We start from the raw sequence: 24,431 nt of genomic DNA, 5'->3' as shown, positions 1-24,431 counted from the left end.
CTCCGTTTGAAATTTCGCGCCATAATGACGATGCACGCTTACTGGGAGGTGCTGCCACCTCTTAGGTCTTACAAGAAGCGTTTGAAATTTGTGCTACCTTCTTGGGGAGATAAACAGAACTGACTTCAAGCTTCAGCGCGTCGCGCAGACTGCGGCCACACCCCTTTTGCGGTTTCGGTTTCGCCGCGTGATCGCAACGGAGGCGCGCGAAACGTAATTTTTCTCTTTGTCGGCACTCTCTTGCAAATGCTGTGGAAGTTGATTTCTATCTTGATTGGCGCTGCTCTTAGCTTGTTTATAACCGCCGCTCGCGAGGTATTCTCGCTCTCAGCGGCAACGCGCTTTCGCGGTTTCGGTTCCGCCGCAACGGAGGCGCGTGAAACGTGATTTTTATCTTTGTCGGCACGCTATCGCGGGGGCGGCGGAAGTTGATTTCTATCTTGATTGGCACGGCTCTTAGCTCGTTTATCACCGCCGCTCATGAGGTATTCTCGCTCTCTGCGGCTGCGCGGAGACTCGTGTTTCAAGGAGTACCACACTCTAAAATACTATTGAACATATTGCAGTTCTGAGTGATGCCGACACCAAAATACTGTTCCCTAATTTTTTTTACTATTTATTCCCGACTTTATACATCTTGTACATTCAATATCCGCAATAAAATAATTTGACCACCCGGGAAAGTTTTCTTCAAAATAATTCGACCCTCAAAGGGTTAATGCGTCAGCATTAGGAGTGTCAAAAGGGAAGAAAGTACATGTGAAGTGTAGGAAGGCTGGTCACAGGCCATATATATATATATATATATATATATATATATATATATATATATATATATATATATATATATATATATATATATATATATATATAGATGGCGGTTGTGTTTCACACGTGCACGGCGCACGAGCAACGAAGTGTCATTCGTTTTCTAAGGTGCCAGGGACGAACGCCCATCGAAATCCACAGGGAAATGCAGCCCACGTGTGGGGAAAGGTGTCTCGCTTTGAGAAGTGTGAGGCGGTGCATGGTGGTGTGATTCACGTGCAACCAGGAAGCCATGACAGCAGTCCGATGGTGTCTCCACAGTCAGCCGGTCCAATCGCACTGCAGGAGCACCTTAAATTTAGTGCTGCGATGGGACAAATGTCTCAAGCGGTGGGAGGACTACGTGGAAAAATAGTGTAAGGTACGTAGAATAGTAGCTATATTTGTAATTACCTGTATGTACCTTATTTTGGCTAACAAATAATAGGGACAAAGACTGTCTAATGCGGCCTTGTATATATATATATATATATATATATATATATATATATATATATATATATATATATATATATATATATATATAGCGCAACTAACGGTGGTCTACTCCAGATCACCGTCAGTTGCACTTCGCTCCTCGAAGAGGCAGAATTTGTGTCGAGAGAGCTCCTGAACACCTTACGATGCGGTGAACGCGGTTTAGATCGTATATCTGCGACCTTAAAGACGTGCGATGTAATGACTAAACACATTTCTCTCCCATTTACCGCTCAACTGGCACTGAATATTTATTTTTGTTTTTTTTTCAGAGGGCCCCACTGTCGCCGTTCTTCGCAGCTGACTACGACGGCAACTCGTTCGTGTTACGCGGGAAGCGCGTCCAGATTATGTCGGGCGCCATCCACTACTTCAGGATTCTGCCAGAGCTCTGGAAGGACCGCCTCATGACCATGCAGGCGTCCGGCTTGAACACCATAGAGACGTAAGCAAAGTCTGTGTCTCACATGCGAGCGAGCATGAGCCCATCACGTCGAATTGAGCATTTTTTTTTTTTCAATTTGTGTTCGAGATGCTCGAAAGAAACTTGGACATCAATTACCTGCGGTTTTTGTCATCCTCCTCCTCCTCCCATCACTGACGGTGGAGGAGACGGAGAGCTACCCGTAGTTAAGAACGCTGCTAATGAAGGCAGCTGCTGCACTGACGAAGGCAAGTCCCCTTGTCGAAACGTCGCCACGCCAGCGACATTCCTTGTTCTGCCACTGTTCATAACGTCGTGTACTATAGAGATCCAGAACTCAAGCTAGCCCTTAAATAGTGCTGGCATCTCATTTTATGCATCCTTATTTAGAGAGCTGACACTTTATTATCCAATACATCATTAGGCATTGAACTTTCCACTAGTCGCATGCGCAGCATCTTCAAGGATGAACCTACACCGTTTTTTCAAATTAACGTGTGTGCCCACAAAGGCAATGTTACGAGCTCGAGTATACTCTTTTCCTTTATCTTTTTTATTTTTTACGTGTGTGCCCAAAGTGGCAATGTTACGAGCTCGACTATACTCTTTTTTTTCTCTTTTTTTTTAAGACAGAACAGTAGGCAAATTGTGTGTCCGGTAATTATCCCCTGTTGTTATGCGTCATATATAATTACCCATTCTATCGTTGCGTGATTATAAATGAGATGGTTCGCATACTGAGTTCATATTTCGCGAGCGGTTTCTTCTGTTGGTGCAGGACGCAGGCAGCTACGAAATGGTGTCAGCACGAGCGCTTGCTTACGTGCCGGACAGCACGTTCCGTAAGGCCTCGAAGAACCTGGCCAAGTGCGTTCCCGCGAAAAACTGTCGGGAATAATAGCGTTGTGCTGTGCACATAGTTCTTCTTTCTTTGTCTGCAGCACAGATCAGCTTCTTTTTGTGTGCACCGAATGCTTTCAAAAGTCCGTTCAGTAGTTGCCCGGTCCTTTGCAGCTACGTCGAGTGGAGCAGCCATGAGCCCGAGGATGGCCAGTACGACTTCGAGGGTCAGCAGGACCTGGCCCGCTTCCTGCGGCTCGCCCACAGACTCGGCTTCATGGTCATCCTCCGCCCAGGCCCGTACATTTGCGCCGAGCGAGACTTCGTGAGCAGCAGTACTCTACGTGCTTTGAGAGAAGCTACGAGCGCTACCCCGTGTATGCACATGATGCCGACTTGATGCTCAGCCTCGACTATTGAATGATGAAATTATTGAACAGACAGAAAAAATTAAATTATGTGGTTTTACGTGCCAAAACCACTTTCTGATTATGAGGCACGCCGTAGTGGAGGACCACTTTCTGCGCCTAAATCTAAGCACACGGGTGTTTTCGCATTTCGCCCCCATCGATATGTGGCCGCCGTGGCCGGGATTCGATCCCGCGACCTCGTGCTCAGCACCCCAACACCATAGCCACTGAGCAACCACGACGGGTCACAGACAGACAGACAGACAGACAGACAGACAGACAGACAGACAGACAGACAGACAGACAGACAGACAGACAGACAAACAGACAGACAGACACTTCAGATGTAGCTTTCCCTTTCTTGTTAAGAGATAACAGAAAAGACAGACGTAGTTCCTATGCACGTTAAAATATTCGATTAATTTATATATACCCCGTTCCATACATATCGGTCAACGCTGTAGAAGCTACGCAATAAGTTCGGTCAACAAAAGTGATCACTCCCCGCGTTCCGTCTATGCTTCGCTGCGCGCAAACAGCGTTCGCTCGCGAGAGCATGCACGTGAGGCTCCTCGCGACGTGTCGCAATTACAAAAGCCTCAAAATAACAAAAATGAAAGTGGTCTAAAACAACGCATTAACAGCCGCATGCCACAGTGCATTTGTTTCTAAGGATAAAAACTTATATCAATCAACTTATATCAGTTAAAACTCAGTCGCGGTCTGAGTTTCAATCAAAACTTGAGAAAAATCTCCTAACATGTTAAAATTACTAGTGCTATTATTTTATTATGCAAACGAGCATGTACCTGTACCTTGTTATGTAGTCGTGCATGCAGCATAGAATGTTTAAAATCCTGTTTTACTCTATCATTAAAATTAGCATGTACTTGCATTTGGTGTATATATTATGTACTCTAAGTTACCTATGAGCAAAGTGCAAGTTGTTGCACATTTCTTGTTACAAGTGTTACACATCATTGTACGTGTACATTTATCTAGCGCCCGCCTGCTATGATCTCAGTACAGACTGACAATATTGTAAATAAATAAATAAATAAGTAAATAAATGCGGTTTCATTCAATACTCATCCTATATAAAGAATATGGCAGTGGCTTAGCTCGGCTATGCCAGGATATACGTAGCGAAAGCTAAGGCATAGCATGGTTAGCCTTGGTTAATCTTGATTGCAAGTCCAGGTTAATCTGGTTGTCTAGCTATGTTGCGGCGTTTAGCCAGTCCTTCGGCGCGCTGTTCGTCTATTTCCTGGGCGATTCGTTTCCTCTTCATCTCGTTCCGATGTCAATTCCAGGCCTCCTCCTGCTTATCAGAATTGTCGCCGTCCATACTGCCGCCTTAACTGTGGTTACGGCGCACGCGAGCTCTTCTTTTCAGTCCTCCGACATGTTATCAGGCATGCGACGCAGCTGGAGAAGCGAGCAGAGGCGAGCGCAACGATGAGGAACGTGGTGTGACGTCATACGAAACGGCGGCGGCGGAAAAGCGCGGCGCTGCGCAGCGGCGGAACATAAAGCCCCTCAATTTTTCAAAAGTAGCGCCATTCTTAGATCTTTCCGCCACCGCGCTCACCCTGGCGCGTCCTCCTCCACGCTTCCTGTCGCCCCAGCCTCCTCCGCTCCCCCATTGGCCAATCTGTGTCACGTGGAGGCGGGCGCCACGCTTTTGTATATTTTTTTCTTTCCAGCGCGAAGCAGGCGCCGCGCTTTTGTATATTTTTTCTTTCTAGCGCGCGCCGACCTCCATTGTTGGGCCTGCGCGACGAAAGTACGGCAGGCGGACTGACGGAGTGCGTTAGCGTAATAGAATGTGCAGGGCCGAGAACTTAATTGCGATGCCATGCTGCTGCGCCTTCGGTTGCCGCAACAGACACAGCGAGGGCAAAAAGCTTTGCTTTGCCGTCCGGCGGGCGCAACGCAAAAAGTGGGGATTGCAGGATCGGGCGGGCTGACTTCGATGAAGTGGCAAAGAACGCATGGCTTAGTGAAGTAAGGGCCACGGCTACTCACAACCTCTTATTTTGAGCCTAGTTCACACCTTCCGCTTCGAAAAAGTGGGTGTTCATGCTCTGCGGGGTTTTTAGCGCGTTGTTTGACTTTCTTTTTTCGAATGTGCTCGCTTTGTTTCATGTAGTATCGTCTTGCGGTGAAATGCACGCATCTGCAGCTGGCCTGTGACATAAAAGCGACTTTATTCAGGGTGTGTTTTGAGCTCCACCAGAAGTTAGCACATTCTCGACGCTATTGCAAGGCTCACTATGACTTACGATGCAGTCATTTAGCTTCGAATGTACGCCCGCATGTATTGATTTGGTTTGTGGTGATTAATGTTTTTAACGTTCCGAAGCGACTAAAGCTAGGATGGAGGTCGTAGTGGATGGCTCCGGATAACTTTATCTAGCTCGCCTGGGGATGTTTAACGTGCACTTTGATCGTAGAGTCGTACGTGGGCCGGTAAATTCCTCGTTGGCGTTTCATAATACTCGCGCGCTAGCGCTGCTTTAGAAGTTGGCGCCTCGGCGCGATTGTATTTCTTCAAAAAATTTTATTTACTGGTGTAACAACTTGTCATTATTTCGTATTATTGACGGCGCCTCCAGGGAACCAAAGCGGCAACGGGAACACCAAAGCTAGAACCAGCGCTGGATGGGGCTCGCCGAAGCCTGTGCATGCCAAGGGGGTATAAGATCGCGGACAGCCAATTTTGTATGCGAACACTCCCTGCGACTCCTGCATTAGTGTAATGTTACGTGCTCTTCAGAGGCCTCCGTTAGCCATTACATGTGCCCTCCTGGAGCAGTACTTGTAAAAAAAAAAACAATATATCGTCACGATTACCAAAGCACCCCGCAATGAAAAAACGACCCTGTTGCCAGGCATTGCTGACCGCACACAGCCGGAATCTCTCACGCGCCGACCGAACAAAAGTGTCCTGCAGGTACGTGAAGAACCTACGAAACCACGTACACATACTTTCACGCTGTCAACACTTGAAACTTTGGTAATTACGCGCGTGTTTGAGTACACCGCGTGCTTGCGTCGTGTTTCAGCAACGCGAACTCTCAACGTCGCGCGCTTTACGCCTTAAATACGCCTTGAATAATGGTCATTTTCTCTATTTCTTCCGCAATTCCAACACGAAATTCTAAAGGCCAGTTACCGACTGACGAAGAAAGATCTCGATTGAAAAAACTGCTCCGCAGGGCTCGAACGAGCTTTTCTGCGGATTTTGTCCCGTAGCGTGTTAGCCGTCGTCTGCTACGGCAGGCCCACCACCGGCGGCGCCACCGTCGAGGCCGCGCCGAGCGGAGGAGGAGGGAAGCGAATGGCGCTACTTTGGGAGATTGAGGGGCTTTAGCGGAACACCTGTGGCTCGGTGCTACTAGTGGCGCATTCGCAGTAGTGACTAGGGAGCGAGAGAGAGAGAGAGAGAGAGAGAGAAATATCCTCGGCTAGACGCGCGTTGTGACGTCATGTGCCTACTCGGAGCACCGCCACGGCAAAATCGCAAGTTCGCGGCCAGTAAAGCTTTCGCTTTAAAAAAACTCAGTGTCCTTCCACTCTGTCAAGAAAGATGACCAGCAGAGCTTTGTATGTGGGCCCCTTAATGGCGAACTGTACCTAGGCCGCGGGTCGGCCCGGCATTGCGCTATCTTCGAGATCGGCCCACGTATGGGGAGTGCTTAACGCGTGCTTCACCTCCGCCGAGGGTAGGCTCGGCATTGCACTATCTTCGGGTTCGGCTCACTTATGGGGAGTGCTTAACGACTGCTTCACCTCCGCCGTGGGTCGGCCCGGCATTGCATTGTCTTCGAGATCGGCCCACGTATGGGGAGTGCTTAACGACTGCTTCACCTCCGCCGCGGGTCGGCCCGGCATTGCACTATCTTCGGGATCGGCCTACGTATCGGGAGTTTTGTATCTACACACGGACACGATGCAGGGTGAACTAGCCCTTAAAAGCTGCTGTAATTCGCTGTAAAATTGGTTACTTAAAAATTAATTAATGACGACGACGAACGCGGGAGCAGTGGCACGAACGCGGGAGCAGTGGCACGAACGCGGGAGCAGTGGCACGAACGCGTTCGCGCGGTAAAGCCGAGCGGTGCCAAAGAGCCAGCTGTAAAAGAAGACGCTGGAGCCAACACTAACGACGATAGTTTTGTGTTAACACAAGGACACAATCCTGGGGTAACTAGCCCTTAAGGGGAAGCTTTAGCTCTGACCCAACTCCGACACGGCCTATTCAAATACATGTAAAACGCAAGAACGTTTTTTCTGAGATAACCCCTGGACCGATTTTAATGAAATGTGTTGCATTTCAGAGATAAATTTAAATTCTAGTGACTGATGGAAGCGGAATTTCGATTTAAGCTTGAATTTTGTTAAAAAGATATTGAAAACTTCAAAAGTTTGAAAATATAGAAGAACGAAATTCATAACTTAATATCTCTGCATAAGAAAAGATATCGTGGTTCTGTAAACCGCATCCACTAGGTCATTGAAAGCGGACAAACTTTATATGTCCTTCTATATCTCAAGTGAATTTGTTGCGTTGTGTGCAATGGTTCCGCAAAAGCTGTATTTCCATATTACAAAGTTTAGTGAGGTTCACATGTAACATATCAATTTTTTCCGCTTTAGATGTACTACTAAATACAATTCACATAGTTGTGATATCATTTTTCATTGCTGTGTTACAGGATTGTAAACTTGATAGTTTCGTTTTCTGAAAATTTTCGATTTTTTCCACTTTTTAATAAATGATTGACAACCTAAACCAGAAAATCGAAACCAACAGTCGATAGATTTGAATTTTTTTTTGAATGCAACAAACGTCGCCAAATTCGGTGCAGTGGTTGCCGAGAAAAACGAACTTGCTTTTCACATGTATTTAGATAGGAGCACCCGAGCTGTTTCCCTATAACAGGTTCCCTGTAAAACAGTTGCCGACAATTTCGGTCAAAGAAACATCGAACTATATCCAGCCGCGAACCAAACCACTGCAACAAGTTTGTGCAGTCTCCCCATCGTTGAATGCTATGTATAGAAGGGAGTATAGGTCCATCGAGGGCCTGTTATGCTTTATTATATATTTATCTATAAAGGACTCAAGGCAGGGCAGAGAGCGGTGGAGAGTGGAGGAGGTGGGTTGACTTGCAGAGAAATTAAATTGGACACTTGTTTTCGTTGAAGGGAGGCCTTCCGTACTGGCTCTTGCGAAATGGTTCGTCAATTCGGGTTCGGACAACGGACAAAGGTGAGCACGAAGATGGTACACATCATCATCATCAATCCTACTGTTATTCTTTTTTAAGGCGAAAGCCTTAGATCTCGTATGTTTCAAGGTCGCATTGTGAAGTATAGAAAATATCACGTGACCCAAGGAAGGCCAGAAGAGAACCAAATCATGTCCAGCCAAATCATGTCCATAAACCAAATCAGAGAACCAAATCATGTCCATAAAAGAGGATTATTGATTAGCAAATTATGATTGATTAGTGATTGGATTACGGTGGATTAGGGTGTACTAAGGTGAATTAAGGTAGATTAAGCTGCATTAAGGCTGTTAAAGGGGATTAAGGTGGATTAGGGCGAATTGGGGTGGATTAATGCCGATTAAAGTGGGTGAAGGAGGACTAGGGTGGATTAAAGTGGATGAAGGTCGATTAAGGTGGATTAAGGTTGATGAAGGAAGATTAAGGTAGATTAGGGCATAGTAAGGTGGATTAAGATCCGTTAAGGTGAATGACGTAATAAGGCGAATTGGGGTAAAGTAAATTAAGATATTTTAAGGAGGATTAAGGTGACTTTGGGTGGATTAAGGTGCCGTAAGGTTCATTAAGGTGGATTGGGGGATTAAGGTGAATTAAGAAGGATTAAGACGGATTAAGGTGAACTGCAATCAGCTTTACAAGGCTTTTGCCTTTACGTCTCTTAGGCGATAGCTAAGGATACCTGGGACTTTTTAGCATTCCCGCTCTGCAGGCAGAGCCACGGAAGGGAAGCCGAACAAACGCGCAACGTATAAAAACTACTGGCATAGCTATTGGGAATCAAAGGTCTCAGCAAACTTCCATTCTTGCTCCGTGATCTCAACGCAAGAGGTCACGTGTTGGGCCACCACTGTTGGCCACCACTGCGGAGCGTTCGCTTGCCAAGGCTGGCTGCGTGACTTAATGCTGCCTCCTATATTTTTCATTTCTCCACGCATACAAAAACGGTGGCGCCAACGTGCCTCGAGCATTTGCACATATGGCTTGCATAATAGCAGGAGCCTTCTCATTGGTCCTTCTATACTTTCCGCATATACGACATTGTTATAAAATGACGAATTATTACCTGCGCATGCAGGCCAAGGCGGTACTTGGATTTAGAAACGTTGTTCCAATGCAATCGGAATACGTAGGTCGGTTGACACGTCACTACAATAGGCACCCCTCCTAGTGCCGGTAGGAGATAACGTTAATAAGATGTTTTGGAAAAAAGGAACATGGTGAACGCGCGTGAAAACGCAATATGTATTAACATTCTGTTCAAATCACACTGCTTTTATTTAAACACCCCCGCATAACCCATTTGATGATCGCATGTGCGAGGCTTGTAACTGCAAAGTAATTCACGCCTGCTTAGCTGCGAAACCAAAGAACCGAGCCTGTTACCTTTTGTCGTCCACACTACTGTTACTACGACAACGCTGAATGTAAACTAGTTATTCGGAGGTGGAGCGAAACAGTTTCATGAAATAAATATCACCAAGCCCCAGAAGTAACAATGCTTTATTGCAAAACCCTCAGATGGAATCTACAATGGAACAAAAACTAGGCCAGAGCTTAGCCACAGCTAGCTTTTTAAGTATGCATACTTCGGTTGTGATGATTGTGACATCGCGACAGCTGCGCTCGCGCACTTCACGGGCGACCTGGCACACGCTATACTTGTGAATGTGACGTTTCTATGCTTCGTATCTCTTTTTTTCAAGCGAAGCTTGTGATGGCTCGTAAGTAGCGTTGTCGTGGTCACGCAAAAAAAAACGGTTGCTCCCAGAGCAGAGCAGCTGCGGGAAAGGGCGGTTTGATGGGTTCACAGTTGTGCCGGCGCCGGAGCGTGAGCCATTAGCAAGGATTCCAGCTACATAGGCGCGCGATCACGCAACGCGCGCAGCCAATCAGAATTGTTTCGCTTCCGCCGGGGAGGGAAAGGGCTGGAAAGGGATTCGCGCGCGCTGCGCCGGCTTCGTTTCCGTTCAGTCGGAAAACGAATGGGACGGCCACATCTTCTGCGTTGGTATGGTGGTATGGTGCGGCTAATACTCCGCACTCCGCCGGAGTATGGTGCTTAGCCGCACCATACTCCGGCGGTATGGTGCGGTTAAGCGCGGCCGCGCGGGCCTTATCATGTAAGCGATCTGCGATTAGTACAGTCTAGGTGCGTCTAGAGCTCATAGATTCATGTGCGCTGTGTTCTCGCCGCTTAGTTCGCGTTGAAGCGAGAGCCAGCACGAAGGTCAACTCGCTCGCTGCTGCTACGGCTCTTCCTCCCGACTGCGTTTTGACAGGGGGTGTCCGCACTCATCGAGTTAAATGTGTTTGTTTGTCTGTGTGAGCGTAACACCACGCTTGTTTTGTTAGTAAGCGAATGTTTACGAGTTTATACAACCGATAAAGCTACTATGCTTACTTTGTACAACTGTCTACTAATTTGCAATCGCAGTGGATGCTTCGCCTTTCGGGCGATACTGCGAATTTTTTCTCTTTTCTTTTTCTAAGTTTTTTTTTTGCGCAATATGAAACTGCTCACTTCCCGTCCTGACAACAGCAGGCAGCCATGTGTGCAAAAGGGTGCCTGCTTGGGCTGGTCGGTGAAACATTGTTTAAACAAGGAAAAATTGACCTCTGTCCTGTCGCCTTCGTCCTTCCTTTCTACGAATTGTGCACTAAAAAAATCATTCTTCCTTCTTTAAACAAAGCAACATAAGGCTTCCGCGAACCTAGAAACTTGTCCAAAGTGTAGCCGTTTGTCATGCGAAAGCATCAAATGGCTCATTGAGCGGAAAAGCCGGCGGCGTCTGTGACAGCGAAATGGCACCTAAATTCCCATTAGCTGCAACGCTATCATGAGCGCGCCTCGGCGAAGACAAGCCCGCGAATCGAAAAACCTCCTGATGCAATAGCGCGCCAGGTGTGGCGTGAGGGGAGAGGGCACCGTCGCGACGCCACGTCACTAGCGCGCCTTGACGGAGCAGATACGATGACGCGACGCCGTGTGCAGACGCTGGTTGCTTGTGGTGACCGTGCGTTCCTTGTGCGCGCAGGCTCTCGCCAGCGTTCTAACTGCACCTCGATAAGGCCAAATGAAAACGCGCCAAGCGTTTCAACGCGCTGACTTGCCCACGAGGAATTCTTAACTCGAAGGACAGCTCAGCGGCGTATGGCATCAATGCTTTCGCCTTCACAACTCATAAAGGGTGCTTAGGTGACCTCGAATTATTGTTCCAGTACTATGTGCCTAATAAAAACTACGCTCTATTTTTTATTATCATGAACTCGCTGAGGCAAGTTGAAGTTGGCAGGCTTGTTAGAGATCCTCAATTTCTGGCTGAAGTGAAGTAAGCCGCATATGTTAGCTAAGTTGCTTGTCTGATCGCACGCGGTTTACAATGCGGCAAGCGCTTCAAGAATCTGTCTCCAAATCTTGAAAGTAGGCTTGATATTTTACAACAACGATTTCCGACCTGGCTGCTTTCAGAGCCTCTTCGTTAGGCGCTGATGTTAGCAATTTCGTTTCCGACCCGCAACGTAACCTATCTCGTTGCTCGTAGGCTGCGAGTGACGTACAAAACAGCTAGTTAACCTTGGCCGACTTAGATGAGAATTTAGCTATTGTAGCCCCAGTATTATGTCTGATTCACTGTGCATGTACTTTTTTGGAATTAACGTGCTAAGCGCAACGTGTGTGATCTCCATGTGAAGGTCTCGAAGGCTAATCTGTATATTCTTTGAGGGGATGAAAGGAGGATCCACACAGAGACTAAAGGTTGGAGAAATACTGGTTTCGCTCCTCATTGTTGTCAAACTCGTTTACGAAAAACGAGATTACGATGAACATCAATAAGCTTGAAATTTGTACCGTTTAGAGCAGCATAGCTCATATTTTGGAAGACCAGTGCAATAACGAAGCACAAAGCACAAATTAAAAGAACACCCGCGCACACGCACATACACACGCACATGCAAAAACACAGTGCGTGACTAGCAATCGAGTTTACTATTCGTTTGGTCTGCCTGTGGTGTTTTCCTTGCCTTTTGTTTCTTGTTAGCGCTGGTTTTCTGGAATCTGGGCGTAAGTAAAGCAAAGTCAGATTCATTTCAACGTTTAACGCACTAAGGGCGGTGCCACTCTCCTGTGCAGATTACCTCTACTATGTGGATAGATTTCTATCTAAAGTCTTCGAGAAGGTGCGCCCATTCCTCATCAGTAACGACGGACCAGTCATAATGGTGCAAGTAAGTAGTCGCACTTCTCGAAGCAAATATCAAACGGTGCTTAACTGTAGAATTCCAAGTTTACGTTATATATAACCACGGTGGCAAGTGCCGCTTAGTGTGAGTGGAGTTGGGTTCTTTGGATTTGCGAAAGAGGGAGATGAGGAGAGCAGGGGGGGGGGGGGGGGAGGCAGGAAAAAAGCGCTTGCGGAAATTCTCCATTCACTTTGAATCTTTTGTTTGCTTATTAATTATGAATTGGAAAGGGGAAAAGAGAGAAATGGGGAAGGTGTGGGCAACGTTTCTGATATTTAAGTCAAACTATGACACTTCGATATGCAATCTGACATCGATAAATTCCATAAATGCACAAAATCTCGCACGTTCGTAGGCGCGCATTTCGCGCAATGAGCACAGTGCAGCAAGAAACACGGGAAGCCGTATGTGCGTTGTTCCGCAAGAGTGGCTTATGAAGTCCCTCTGATATGTGGAAAGGCCTCCATAGGGCAAGCGGTACCCGTGTGGAGATGTGAACTTTCATGAAATTTTGAAGGGCGTGAAAAGAACTGGTTTCTTTCATGTGTTTTTTTTTTTTTTTTTAGAAAGAAATACGACAAATTGAAAAAAAAAGGACGATTGCGACGAGAGTTATAAAAAACCTGACATTTAGTTCTCCAACACCGAAAAGAATATAATTGTTACATTATTCCATCACAAAAGTCCCAGCAGAGATTTCGGGTTCAAAATCTAGGCGCGATTTCACGTCAAAGCGTCAAGACCGATATTTGTATCAATCTGTGTCCGATTCATTTCCTCTTGACGCGTCAACGTTTCGCTGTGCAGCGGATGTAGCCTTCCGGACATTGAGGTTCGAGTGCACCTGCACAAGTTTTTGCACGCGATCCCCTGCGAGCCTCTTGCGCAGCTTGGTGTGCCCATTTCCAAACTCGGACCAGTTTCTTTCACATGCCTCACAATAAGGGGGAAGCTGCAGTACACGACAGGCGAGGAGGCTCAAGGTTTGGTTGAAGCAAAGTCCTTGCCCCCACGTAGATTGAGCCAGATGCTCTGCAGACTCCCAAACTCGTTCTTTTTACCATGCCTTTAGATACGTCGAAACCAATCGCATCGCAACAGAATTCTGCGGAAAAGCTGCTCTTTTTTCTTTTTTTTTCTTTTATCCTGGTTAAAAAAATTGAGAAAAAAACTGCTTTTTCCCGAAAATGTCATTTCTTGTCAACCACTTATATCTCTAAAGGCTCATTTACACTAGGCCAAAACACCACCGATTTCGGTCTGCCGACTGCCGGCGACAGCGTTTTTTCCTTCGTGTCCGGGCCTCTGTCACACTTTACCGACGCCGACAATCTGCAGACGGTCGGCGGAGAGTTCGGCGTTGGTACAGTATGACAGAGGCGCCGACACGAAGGAAAAAACGCTGTCGCCGGCAGTCGGCAGACCGAAATCGGTGTCGTGTTGGCCTATAGTGTGAATGAGCCTTAACGCCGTGTGAACGATCGTGCGCCGGAGCATCAACTGACAATCGAAAGCAACAATTTACGGTAAATTTGCCTGCCCACTGAGCTGCCTGCATGTGCAAGGCAGGTTTTTTTAGCGTTTAGGATACTAGAATAAAGCATGAGAACGAATGGGGGTTTATCGCAATATGAAAAGAGCAAGTGCCTGTGTGTGGGACTCATCGACATCGCTGTTTAGCTATGAGATATCTCTCCTGGACCATGCTGTTGTTCATCATGTGTTCTTTCGTTTTATGTCTACGCAATGCATAGACGTTGAACTAAGTTGGTAGTTTATACTCGTCCTGTCGATGTGTATTCGCGCGAACGCTCGTGATAACATAAATGCACCAACTTGCCCCCCAAGATGTCCTTCAGAAGTCGCTGATGAGCAATCCTAAAATGCTAGCGGCTGAGCAGTGCTGCCCTTTTAAATTTTCTGCGCAAGTCATCATCATATAGTCTTCAGCTCTGCCTAATGACTATATCATTAAGCCACACCAGATGCAGCAGTCTTTACCACGTAGTATCGCATGGCAAAATTAATTGTAAGTCCAGGGGTGGTATTCTGTAAGAGTCCACCTAGTGGACTGTCCATTTCGATCACTGCTGATTGGCTGGGGCCGCTCGTCTCCTCCTCGCTTGTACAGCTGCATCCAATCGGCAGCGGCCGAAATGGACAGACCACTAGGTAGACTCTTACAGAATAACCCCCCCCCCCCCCCCCTGGACATGGAGAGGACAAGTTTGTGAATGCTGAAATTTAAATAATAATTTCAATAAATAAGTTTACTACATGTGTCATCATCATTATGTTCTGTCTAAATCTTGAACATGTCCGGGCGCAAGCTTGTGAAGCCATAAGCGCACTGATACATCTTTGTTCTTGTTTTCTTATTTTGCAGCGAAGATGCACATGGCTAGGTCTCTGTTATTTCTGCGTGCGTAGAAGAGATTCGCGTAGACTATATGTACACCTGGCCACAAAATATTACGGACTATGAAATATGAGAAAAAGCTGAATATCTCCGCAACCTCACAACGCCGCCTGGTATTTGAATTTCGGGCCTCGACTAGAATATGTTATCAATATTATCGTATGCTGTTTTACTGGCAACTGCTACAAGCCGCTCGAAAATTGAACGTTTTCTGAGATCCCTTGCTCCGTAAACTTTTGTGGCCGAGTGTACATATATATATATGCATATGTACATATATAGACATATGTACGTATGTACGTATGTAAATGTATGTGGCTAGGTTCCCGTTTTTTCTGCGTGCGTAGAAGAGGTACGCGTAGTCCAAGAAATCGATGTAGCTAAGTTCAATGTGTGCGCCTCTTTAATGTGACGTCAACATACCGACGTTACCATAACTTGCGTTCAATCAATATAGTAATCGCCATATAATAAATCAATATAGCAATCGCTATGCACAGCTTCGCTGGTCATCCGACTTCACAGAGTAGAATGACACTGATTTCTTTTTTTTTATTACAGTGCGGTTTTTAATTGTAAGGCCGCGTACTACTCCTTCCAGCTGGAAAACGAGTACGGCAGTTACGATGCTTGCGACCCCGCGTACATGGTGCACCTGCGGAACCTGGCAAGGACCCACCTCGGACCAGACGTGGTTCTGTTCACCACGGACGGCTACCAGAACACACTAATGCTCAAGTGCGGCCGAGTGCCCGGAACGCTCACTACCGTCGACTTCGGTACTGGTAAGAGATGCACTGTGTACACGGTGTCCCAGCTAACTTTTGCCAGAGTTTAAAAATGTACTGATACACTCTAAGACGACGCTACCAAATGCATGTTGCTGACTATTGTATGGAGCAACTCATACCATTTTTTTTTTTTCGTATTCTGCTTAATTGCATAATTAGTCAAGATTACTTAACCAATTTCGGAAGCAACGAAGTTAAGCAAAAAAAATTCAATCCGTAAGTTGTAGAGCGCTTTACAAAACGTCTGATTAGGCAGTTTCCAAATTTCTATCTATTAGGCATTAGCGTTTTTCCGCTTACGGCAGACCGTCCATCCGTCCTTCCGATCCTATCGAGTCATCCTCGTGCAACGGCATGGCTCTAATAACGCCTGACTCGCGCCCGCGAAGTGACGAGTTATGTCCGGCACCGACGCAGACGTGGAACCCGAAACGCCGTTCGCGATGCGGCGGCGTTACCAAGCGGCGGGCCCCCTGATGAACTCGGAGATGTACACCGGGTGGTTGGACAACTGGGGCCTGCCCAAGAGCCAAGTCGAGACGTCCGTTCTCGTCAAAAGGATCCGCCAGCTGCTGTCCATGAACGCCTCTTTCAACCTGTCAGTATATTTGCGACGTTCATGCGGAATGCTTTATCTTTGCTGTGAAGGCTCGACATTCTAACTTTACGTTACTATTAAGGTGAAGCTTTCCTTACTTACGTCCCCATGGCTTGGCTGGCTGCATGAGTTTCTTGCCGAACAGGCTCAGCGCGCGCGGGAGGAAGGGGGGGGGGGGGGGGGGGGGGTTACCACAAGCTTTCGCTCAATAATACGAAATTGAGCAGTTTCGCCTGAAGCCCGAAGCACTGACAGCGTTATCAAGGGTTTCAAGTTCCTCGGACACTGCCCTAGTAATACGCAGGAACGTCACGGTCACTTACTGTTGATTGCTGATATCAGTATTGTTCTCAGCGACGCCTGGGATGCCCTCTCAATGATTCAGAGATTCCGCTTCATTCTGAAACTCGGCCTTAGACCAGCTACTCCAGCTGCAACTGCGCATGTGGTGGCTGCGCGCGATCGCGCGGCCGTATCTTGAGAGCGATCTGCGTTGGGGGCGGAGTCTAGGTGAGTCGGCAGCTCATAGCTTTGTGCGTGCTGTGTGTTCTCGGCGCTCACTTTTCGTTGAAGCGATAGACAGTACGAATGCCACTTCACTCGCTGCTGCTGCCGCGTTTCCTCACGCCAGCGTTTTGACAGCGAGTTTCCGCGGCCATCGAGTAAGATGTGTTCATGTTTGCTTGTGCGCGCGTGACACCATGCTTGTTAATTTAGTTAGTGGTTTACACTAAGTTAGTTAGTTTACAAGTTTATGCGGCCGATTAAACTATTATTCTTACTTCATATAGCTGGCCACTAATTTGCTATCGCAAATGATGCTTCGCCTTTCGGGCAAAAATGCGACTTTTTTTTCTCCTTACACTAATCTACAGCTCCAACACAACGCTTTCTCTCTCGCACACTCCTTCATATTTAGGTTAGAAACACTACTCCCAACGAACGACTATGGAAAGTGGTTAAGCGTGAAAGAAGCTACCGCTTAAAAAATTGCGTCCCACCGTGTTTTTTGAACCAGCATCTCTCCGCGCAGCAACCCGACGCTCTAAACCAGGGTTCGCCAAACTTCTTAGCCAGCGGTCCGAATTGGCGACCCGTAGCGGTGTCGAGGGCCGAACATTTAATAAAGAACAAAATAAAAATTTGAGAAAAGAAATTATTAACAATCAGTAACGGTGCTCCCGGACGTAGACAGGTAGTTTTGTTCCAATTAATCGACATGTTTTATTCGAATCATTTCTTATTTTAATAAGTTTATTTGGCCTTCTTGCATAACGTCTAGAAAGGAATAAAATAACCCTTTTACGATTATAATTTTGCTTGTACCACCCAATCTCCGTGTGTACAGCGATTTGAAATAATATTAAACATTGGCGCTGGCAAAGAAGCTTGTCCACATTTATCAGTAGCATGATATCATTAGTGCTTGTTCACAGCTATTCTAGCTGCACCAAGCAAATATCTACAAGGCATGGAAGTGTTCTGACAAGCGTCACCATTCTTTATAAAGGGCCCTTTGTTTTGGTGGTGCGTCGCTACCGCAACTCCTGTATTTCCACGGATTCATGTGAAGCTTTGCGTATAGTGTTTACGTTTCGATAGTGTAGAAGTGTAGGTCAGCTGCAATACCATTGTCAAAAGTAAAATAGCTCAATGCAGAAGAGAAAGCGCTCGTGTTGTTCTGTATTAATCTCTATCCTGTGTGCTGCGCTATTTTATCCTTGACAACATTTGCGTTTTAAAAGGCGCCAGAAAAGGCTACTCGTGTAAGGTAGAGAGCACAGGCTTATTTTAATAAAGTGAGATAGAAATGCTGCATGGTAATAAGTTTTATCATTTTTATTTCACATGACAGCAAGTGTGAAATTTCAAGCAAGTAAGAAGATTTTTAGAACGAATGTCTTGCAAAGATTGCCGCAGTAACATTTTCTTATTTATTAAGTTATTATTATTATCTTCTTTTGTTGTTGTTGTTTTGTTGGTCGGTGGTGGCGTAGAAACGCAACAGAGCGTCAAAGCCGACCAAAGTACTCAAACCGACCGGTCTGTAGAGATCAGTGTTCAAACCTTCAGACGCCACGAAGTTCTCGAACGAGAGCACGTGCAACAGGACGTGCGTCTGAAAGAGCAATCCTCCATCTCATAAGTCGTTTGCAGCACTTGGCGCTGAGCCGTGCTCCCGTATGGGTTGCAGGAAATAGCGCTAGCCTTTTCTCCTTCCCCTCAAGAACCACTTCTCTTTGCAGCACTGCCAAAACTACGAGGCGTACACAGGTAATAAATAGCCTTGCGCAGCGGAATATGGTTCCGGGTGTAGCTGTCTCATTATTGGCGGGATCAGAGAGTTTTATTTTTGCTTGGTACATGATACGTTACAACGATACCTGACATGTTCGGACCTTTGCGTAGGTATGTCGTATACCGTGAATTACTGTGGCGGTATACGCAGCGAGAAAGAACACATCTGGAGGGGCTTTCGGCCTTCTGACTGGTTAAGGAGACCTGCAGCTTCCACAGTGCTGCAAATGACTTGTGAGATAAAGTATAGCCGGCGTTCGGCGACGAACGCGCCCCAAACTCGTCGCCTGTCCGTCGCTGCTGCTGTCTGAAAAGCGACCCGTAACTCAGTTGCGTGGGAGCATCTGAGGTCAGCATCGACCAGTAACCATGAAAACCGCCGAAAGAGCCGAACAAGACTATTCGACTTATAAAACAATTGACAGTTTACCCCGAAAGGCGAAGCATCGATTCCGATAGCAAATTAGTAGACAAATATACGAAGTAAGTACAGTAGTTCTATCAGCCGGATAAACTTCTAAACACTCGTTTACTAACTAAATTAACATGCTTGGTGTCACTCGCGCACAAGCAAACATGAACACACCTCACTCGATGACCGCGCGCACTCGCTGTCAAAGTGCTGGAATGAGGAAGCGCGGCAGTAGCAGCGCTTTCGAGCTGCCTCTCGCTTCAACGCGAAGCGGCGAGAACACAGCACACACGACGCTATCAGCGCTGGGAGCACTCTGTCCCCATCGCATATCGCTTTCAAGATAGGGCGCGTGTGGCCGCGTCATATGCAGCCGGCGCTTGAGTAGAACGACCCCGACCGGGCCGAATTGCCGGCCGAATTACCGGCCGTATTGATTAACAAACTATTAGAGAGAGTTAACGTGATTGTGGGAAGAAAGTGGCGCCATTTTCTGCAGCCCTTAAAAGATCATGGCACAGCGCCTTGGAAAATGGGAATGACATAAAGAAGAAAGAAAAAAAGAGAGAAGGTCACCGCAGTCACAGGACCCATGGCTGACAGCGGCAGGCAGGGGGCGAATTCACAAGTTAGACACCACAAAAGCATGTGTTGCAGTGGAAAAGAGCGTTATACCACTCCTCCTCGTTGTGCAAGCTGGCGCCTTGAAACGCTTGACGCGTGCATCGCGTCGCATAACAACTTACATACCATGCACCAGCTTCCCCAATCCGTACTACGTGGTTTGAGACGCTGCGGGACATTACACCGCATTCGGGACCAGCCCATGTCGGCGGCAGGAAGGACGAGCCTGTCGTTACGTGTCGTGTAACACGTTGGCGACAATGTTCGCGCTGCCGCACAGTAGCGCGTCTCGCTGTCATGCCGACGCTAGACTGAGAGATGTAGGCGAGCAGCAGTCGCACAAAACGACGAAGCTTCAATTTGATTTTAAAGAAATGGGAAAATAACACAGAGGCAAGCACAGTATGGTAGAAAACAGTGTAAGTATCGCTTACTTTGACATTCGTCTTTGAAGGTTGAGCGACAGTTCGGAAAGCGACAGCTTCTTTAGCCGCTTCAGCCACTTTGCGTGGTCGTTGGTTAGTAATGGCTTTTCTAAACCTAAAACCAGCTTTCTCGTCGGGGCGTGTAAGGGTAAGGGGTTCAGTGTGAGTGGGTATGTTCTTGACCGAGTAGACGACGGAACACGATCGCGAGCCTGACCAATCCAGCTTATGTCGCCGTTCGTACTACCCCTCTGCATATGTGCCAGTGACCGGCTCTATTTCCTACGTAATCACGCAGTGAAACTAACGGTATCTAAACATCCTCATTGCTACAAATAAGCGCATCCAATCGCATAATTCCTTCATTAAAACGAAGCTTTCTTGGTTTTCGTCCCTAGAGTCTGGCGCATTTGCTCAACCGGTTTCTCACCAAGTAGGCTGATCGGGTAGGCAGTGTAATAGCCAAGCGGACTTATTCCGGAGATGGTGTAATCAAAATTTGGCCTATATATCCTGCATACAGTGCAACCCGCAGTCGCGTGGTTCGTGTTAAGTCGTGCCGTGATGGCGGTCTTCGCGTCTTGCCGGGCAGGCACATATTCACTAGGCTGCAAAGCGACTTACTCAACACGAACAGTCGCAGTTATATTTATACTCTTAAAATCAAAACAGTTGCATGCGCGTGTCACCGCTGAGACAAACGACAGAAAGCTTCTGCGATGGGAGAATGACGTGAGCAGTTCCTTGCAAGTACACGTACTTGGATATAAAATCGCATATATCGCGAGTCTCTTTGCATATCAAGTAATTGAAACGTTCAATAAAGTCTGCTTACCTTCTTATCGCTGCCAATGATTCAATATTCGGTCGAAACTGCGATATCTTTTTTTTACTTACTTTTTTATGAAAACAACGTAGACATTTACAGGGGCAGCAGAAACTGACTTGAGCTGTTCGCAACATAAATCTGGCCCGGGTGTGAGCTTCTTCTGTATTCAGGGCTTTCCAGCTAACTAGGGCCAAGACTTGCGAAGAAAGCAGTTGCTCTGTACGCTATGCGGTATTGTTCAACGTTGTGTTTAGTAAACTCATAGAATTATTCGAGAACAATCCAACTGAATAATATTAACCGATATAAATCAACAACATTTATAATTAACCCTGCAAACGCAAAACCTTTCGGCACAAATTTACAGCGCATATTTAAAAAGATGCTGTAGACTTGTTGCCGTGAAGATATCTGTTGTAGGCTTGACACAAGTTAGCTGAGACACTCTGTATGCGGGAATCAATGGATTTAATCGCAACACTGATGGAAGCCGCTGCTAGCAGCACTACCGCTATGAAGTCCTCTTTCTTTTTTTTTATATCTCTTTGGCATAGTTTCTATACTTCGCGCACTTATGTACACAGAGAAGCAAGAAAAGTCACAGTACCAAGAAAACAGTACCAAGGACAAAACATCGAAGGCGATAAACGGTTAAACAAACTTCCTTGAAGCCTGCCCCTTTTTTTTTTGTGCAGGAAGTGTAATAAACTTTGATGCAGAAACATGTCAGAGTGGTTACATATAATTGCGTATGCGCAACACCCTTTGTTTGCAGAGTTCTCATTTGTTTTTTCAGGTATATGTTCCACGGCGGAACTAACTTCGGATTTAAATCTGGTGGTAAGTCGCACTTTCCAAGATCCCTGAATTGACCCTCACGCAGAGGTAGTATTTCTCACCAAGCTTGTGTTATTTCTAATATCAGATGTGCATAAGACAAAGAGAAATGTGTAGAAAAAATAAAAGAAAACCAAATTAAGTAAACAAGCCGCGCTTTTTCGAGTCATTCCGAATCAAAGCCACGGAAACACTGCATATAGAAGCTCTCGTCATCTGAACTTGACTCCAACCTCATGAAGAAGTCAAACAACCACACCTTCAAACAAGCGCAGCGCGTTGAATATCCCTACCACTAATGCGATAGTGTAATTCTTAATTTCTGTTGTTTGTCTTTTGTTACGCAGGAAGAAATGTGCCGCGTGCGTGTGTGTGTGCGTGTGCGTGTGCGTGTGTGTGTGTGTGTGTGTGTGTGTGTGTGTGTGTGTGTGTGTGTGTGTGTGTGTGTGTGTGTGTGTGTGTGTGTGTGTGTGTGCGCGCGCGCGTTTTCACTTTTCGAATTAATTTTATATAGGAGCCTAACATGCGGACCTTCCTCGTCTTCTCAATAAAAGGAAACGGAATGGGAGTGGAACAAGATCGAGTGGAATGAGCTTGTCGCCGGCGAAGCCGAACGCACAGCCTGCGCATGACGCGAGCGGCGCACACAAATTTATCTCGACTCAAACATTCGCAAACCCAGTGTCATGTGTGCTAGAGGTATAGCACAGCGTCGCGTTAATCAAGAGATATACCAATGCATTTGTCGATCCTGATAACGTCCTTAAAAATAGTCTCATGAATTTTTTTTCCATCATGTTTTCTTTCTTGCTTTCCGACCCTGGGCAACTCAAAATGTGCGCAGCCAACGACCACAGTGGCTTCCAGCCACAGATTACCAGCTACGACTACGACGCGCCTATTAGCGAGGCTGGCGACGCGACCGAGAAGTTCAAGGCCATTCGTGAACTCATAGATGAGGTCAGTACGTCCTCCTCGTCGTGTAGTGGGACATGCTTATTCCGAGAATAAAAAAAAAATTTGCGACGCGTGTCCTCTTCGTACCCGAAGACGGCTCAGTGACGTAATCGCTTTTCAAGTAGGTTATTCTTACTACCAAACGTGAAATATTTTTTGCTTAATTACCATAGTTAGAGGACGTATGAAGAATCATTTTTATTTACGGGGACAAAGTAACAACATCTTTATTTTTGTGAGATAAAAACCGGCTTTCTTTGCCTAAATACAGCTGATGTAACATCCTGTGGTGAATCAGCAATGCTGACGCTGCATCCTGGAGATTTTGTCATGTCGCTGTATTCGAAACGCACTCCACGGGTGATTTTTGTTGCCACTGACAAAATAACGTTCCTAAACAAACTAGCATTAGTTTGCTCGAACGCTGACGGCGAAAATGTGACTAAACCACTTTCATATAACTACACATCTATGCGATTTCGCATTCAGCATGAACATTTTACGTAATCGCTTCCAAAAAAAATTGCAAGAGATTGAAGGCAATGTACGTACATTATATTGTACACAGGGTCTCACGATGATATGGAACAGTAGACTATATTACGCTCAATGTCGATCGTGATATGTAATCTAACTCAAATAATTAATAGACCGTCATTAGTGCCAGAGGTTACGGTTTGCCTAACAATGGCGTGCCTGTGCCGAGGCAGTGGCAGCACTAGCAGATTTGAATCAGCTTGAGCGTGGCTCTTGGATTAGCGCTAGTAAATCCTGCAGAGACAAAACTCGACAGCTGCGCACCAGCGATAACTTGCACCGCAGTACAGGAGGATTTGTTTACAAACTTGAGATTCTGAACATCTGCCTCACGCACTCGTGTCGCTTAACCGAATTGTAGTACTAATCAGGACGCAGCCTGAAAAAGGGAGGGCATTGCTTCGAGACAGAGTATAAGCCTTCAAAGCAGTACTAGCATGACATTATCGACATTTTTCTTTTCGTTATACGAAGGCTCGGGACCTCGAAACCCTAGAAAGACTTGCAAGACTCAAAGCGCCATAAAATATTTATTTTAATAGCTTTTCTGCGAACCAATTGCGGTTCCGTGTCCCAAGTTCTGCATCTCTCGTGACGTCATGGCGCAGAAGGCGGTCACGTGGGTGCAGGACATTGTGGCATTTTCGCGCTTGCTCCGGCTCGCTGGGTGACCAAAATTAACCCTGAGCTTTCGGATACCGCGTCTGCCATAGCCCTTGCGTTTTCACCGGGTCAGATCAATCCATTTGCTTCTATAGATGACGAAATACAATCAAAATAAAGCGGGTGCTTGTTGACACTGCTACTGTTGTTGTAGCGGGTACTTACATTCAGAAATAAAGCCTGATAGGAGGGGCGACAAACGGGATCACTACGCGTAAGTACACTCTTAAAGCGAAGATAATCAGAAGGGAGTCACTCATACTGCGAGTCTCTCTTGTCGCGGTTTCTGACCCTCGTTCTGTTGAGGGAGTCGGCTAGACGCGGTGGAGACTTATTCTTAGTCGACCACTTTTGGAGCAAGGTAACATTTGCCTTGCGACCCATTTCTTTCTGTCCCCCCTTTTGGAAAGCAAGAATCTTGTTTTGGGAAGAGGTAAATGACCTTAAACGTTGTCCGAGTCCGTCATGTTGATGGATTTAATAAGCGCATCACGAGCACGCCAGAAAACAAGAGAAGCTGCGT

General features: G+C 46.5%; 1 protein-coding gene across 1 annotated transcript in view; it reads left to right on the top strand.

Annotated features, from left to right (window-relative positions):
• LOC126537070 (beta-galactosidase-like) overlaps nucleotides 1–24,431 on the top strand; it is a 60,714-nt gene that overhangs the window by 4,478 nt on the left and 31,805 nt on the right. Inside the window, exons 3-10 of the mRNA XM_072287601.1 lie at nucleotides 1,578–1,750; nucleotides 2,744–2,894; nucleotides 8,194–8,257; nucleotides 12,409–12,503; nucleotides 15,539–15,722; nucleotides 16,146–16,326; nucleotides 21,711–21,754; nucleotides 22,596–22,711. Coding sequence (XP_072143702.1) covers nucleotides 1,578–1,750; nucleotides 2,744–2,894; nucleotides 8,194–8,257; nucleotides 12,409–12,503; nucleotides 15,539–15,722; nucleotides 16,146–16,326; nucleotides 21,711–21,754; nucleotides 22,596–22,711 — 1,008 coding nt within the window. The remainder of the gene's footprint in view (nucleotides 1–1,577; nucleotides 1,751–2,743; nucleotides 2,895–8,193; nucleotides 8,258–12,408; nucleotides 12,504–15,538; nucleotides 15,723–16,145; nucleotides 16,327–21,710; nucleotides 21,755–22,595; nucleotides 22,712–24,431) is intronic.

This window comes from Dermacentor andersoni, chromosome 4 (genome assembly GCF_023375885.2).
Source record: "Dermacentor andersoni chromosome 4, qqDerAnde1_hic_scaffold, whole genome shotgun sequence".
NCBI lineage: Eukaryota > Metazoa > Arthropoda > Arachnida > Ixodida > Ixodidae > Dermacentor > Dermacentor andersoni.
Note: the sequence above shows the minus strand (reverse complement) of the source record. Positions and strands in the feature narration are given on the sequence as shown.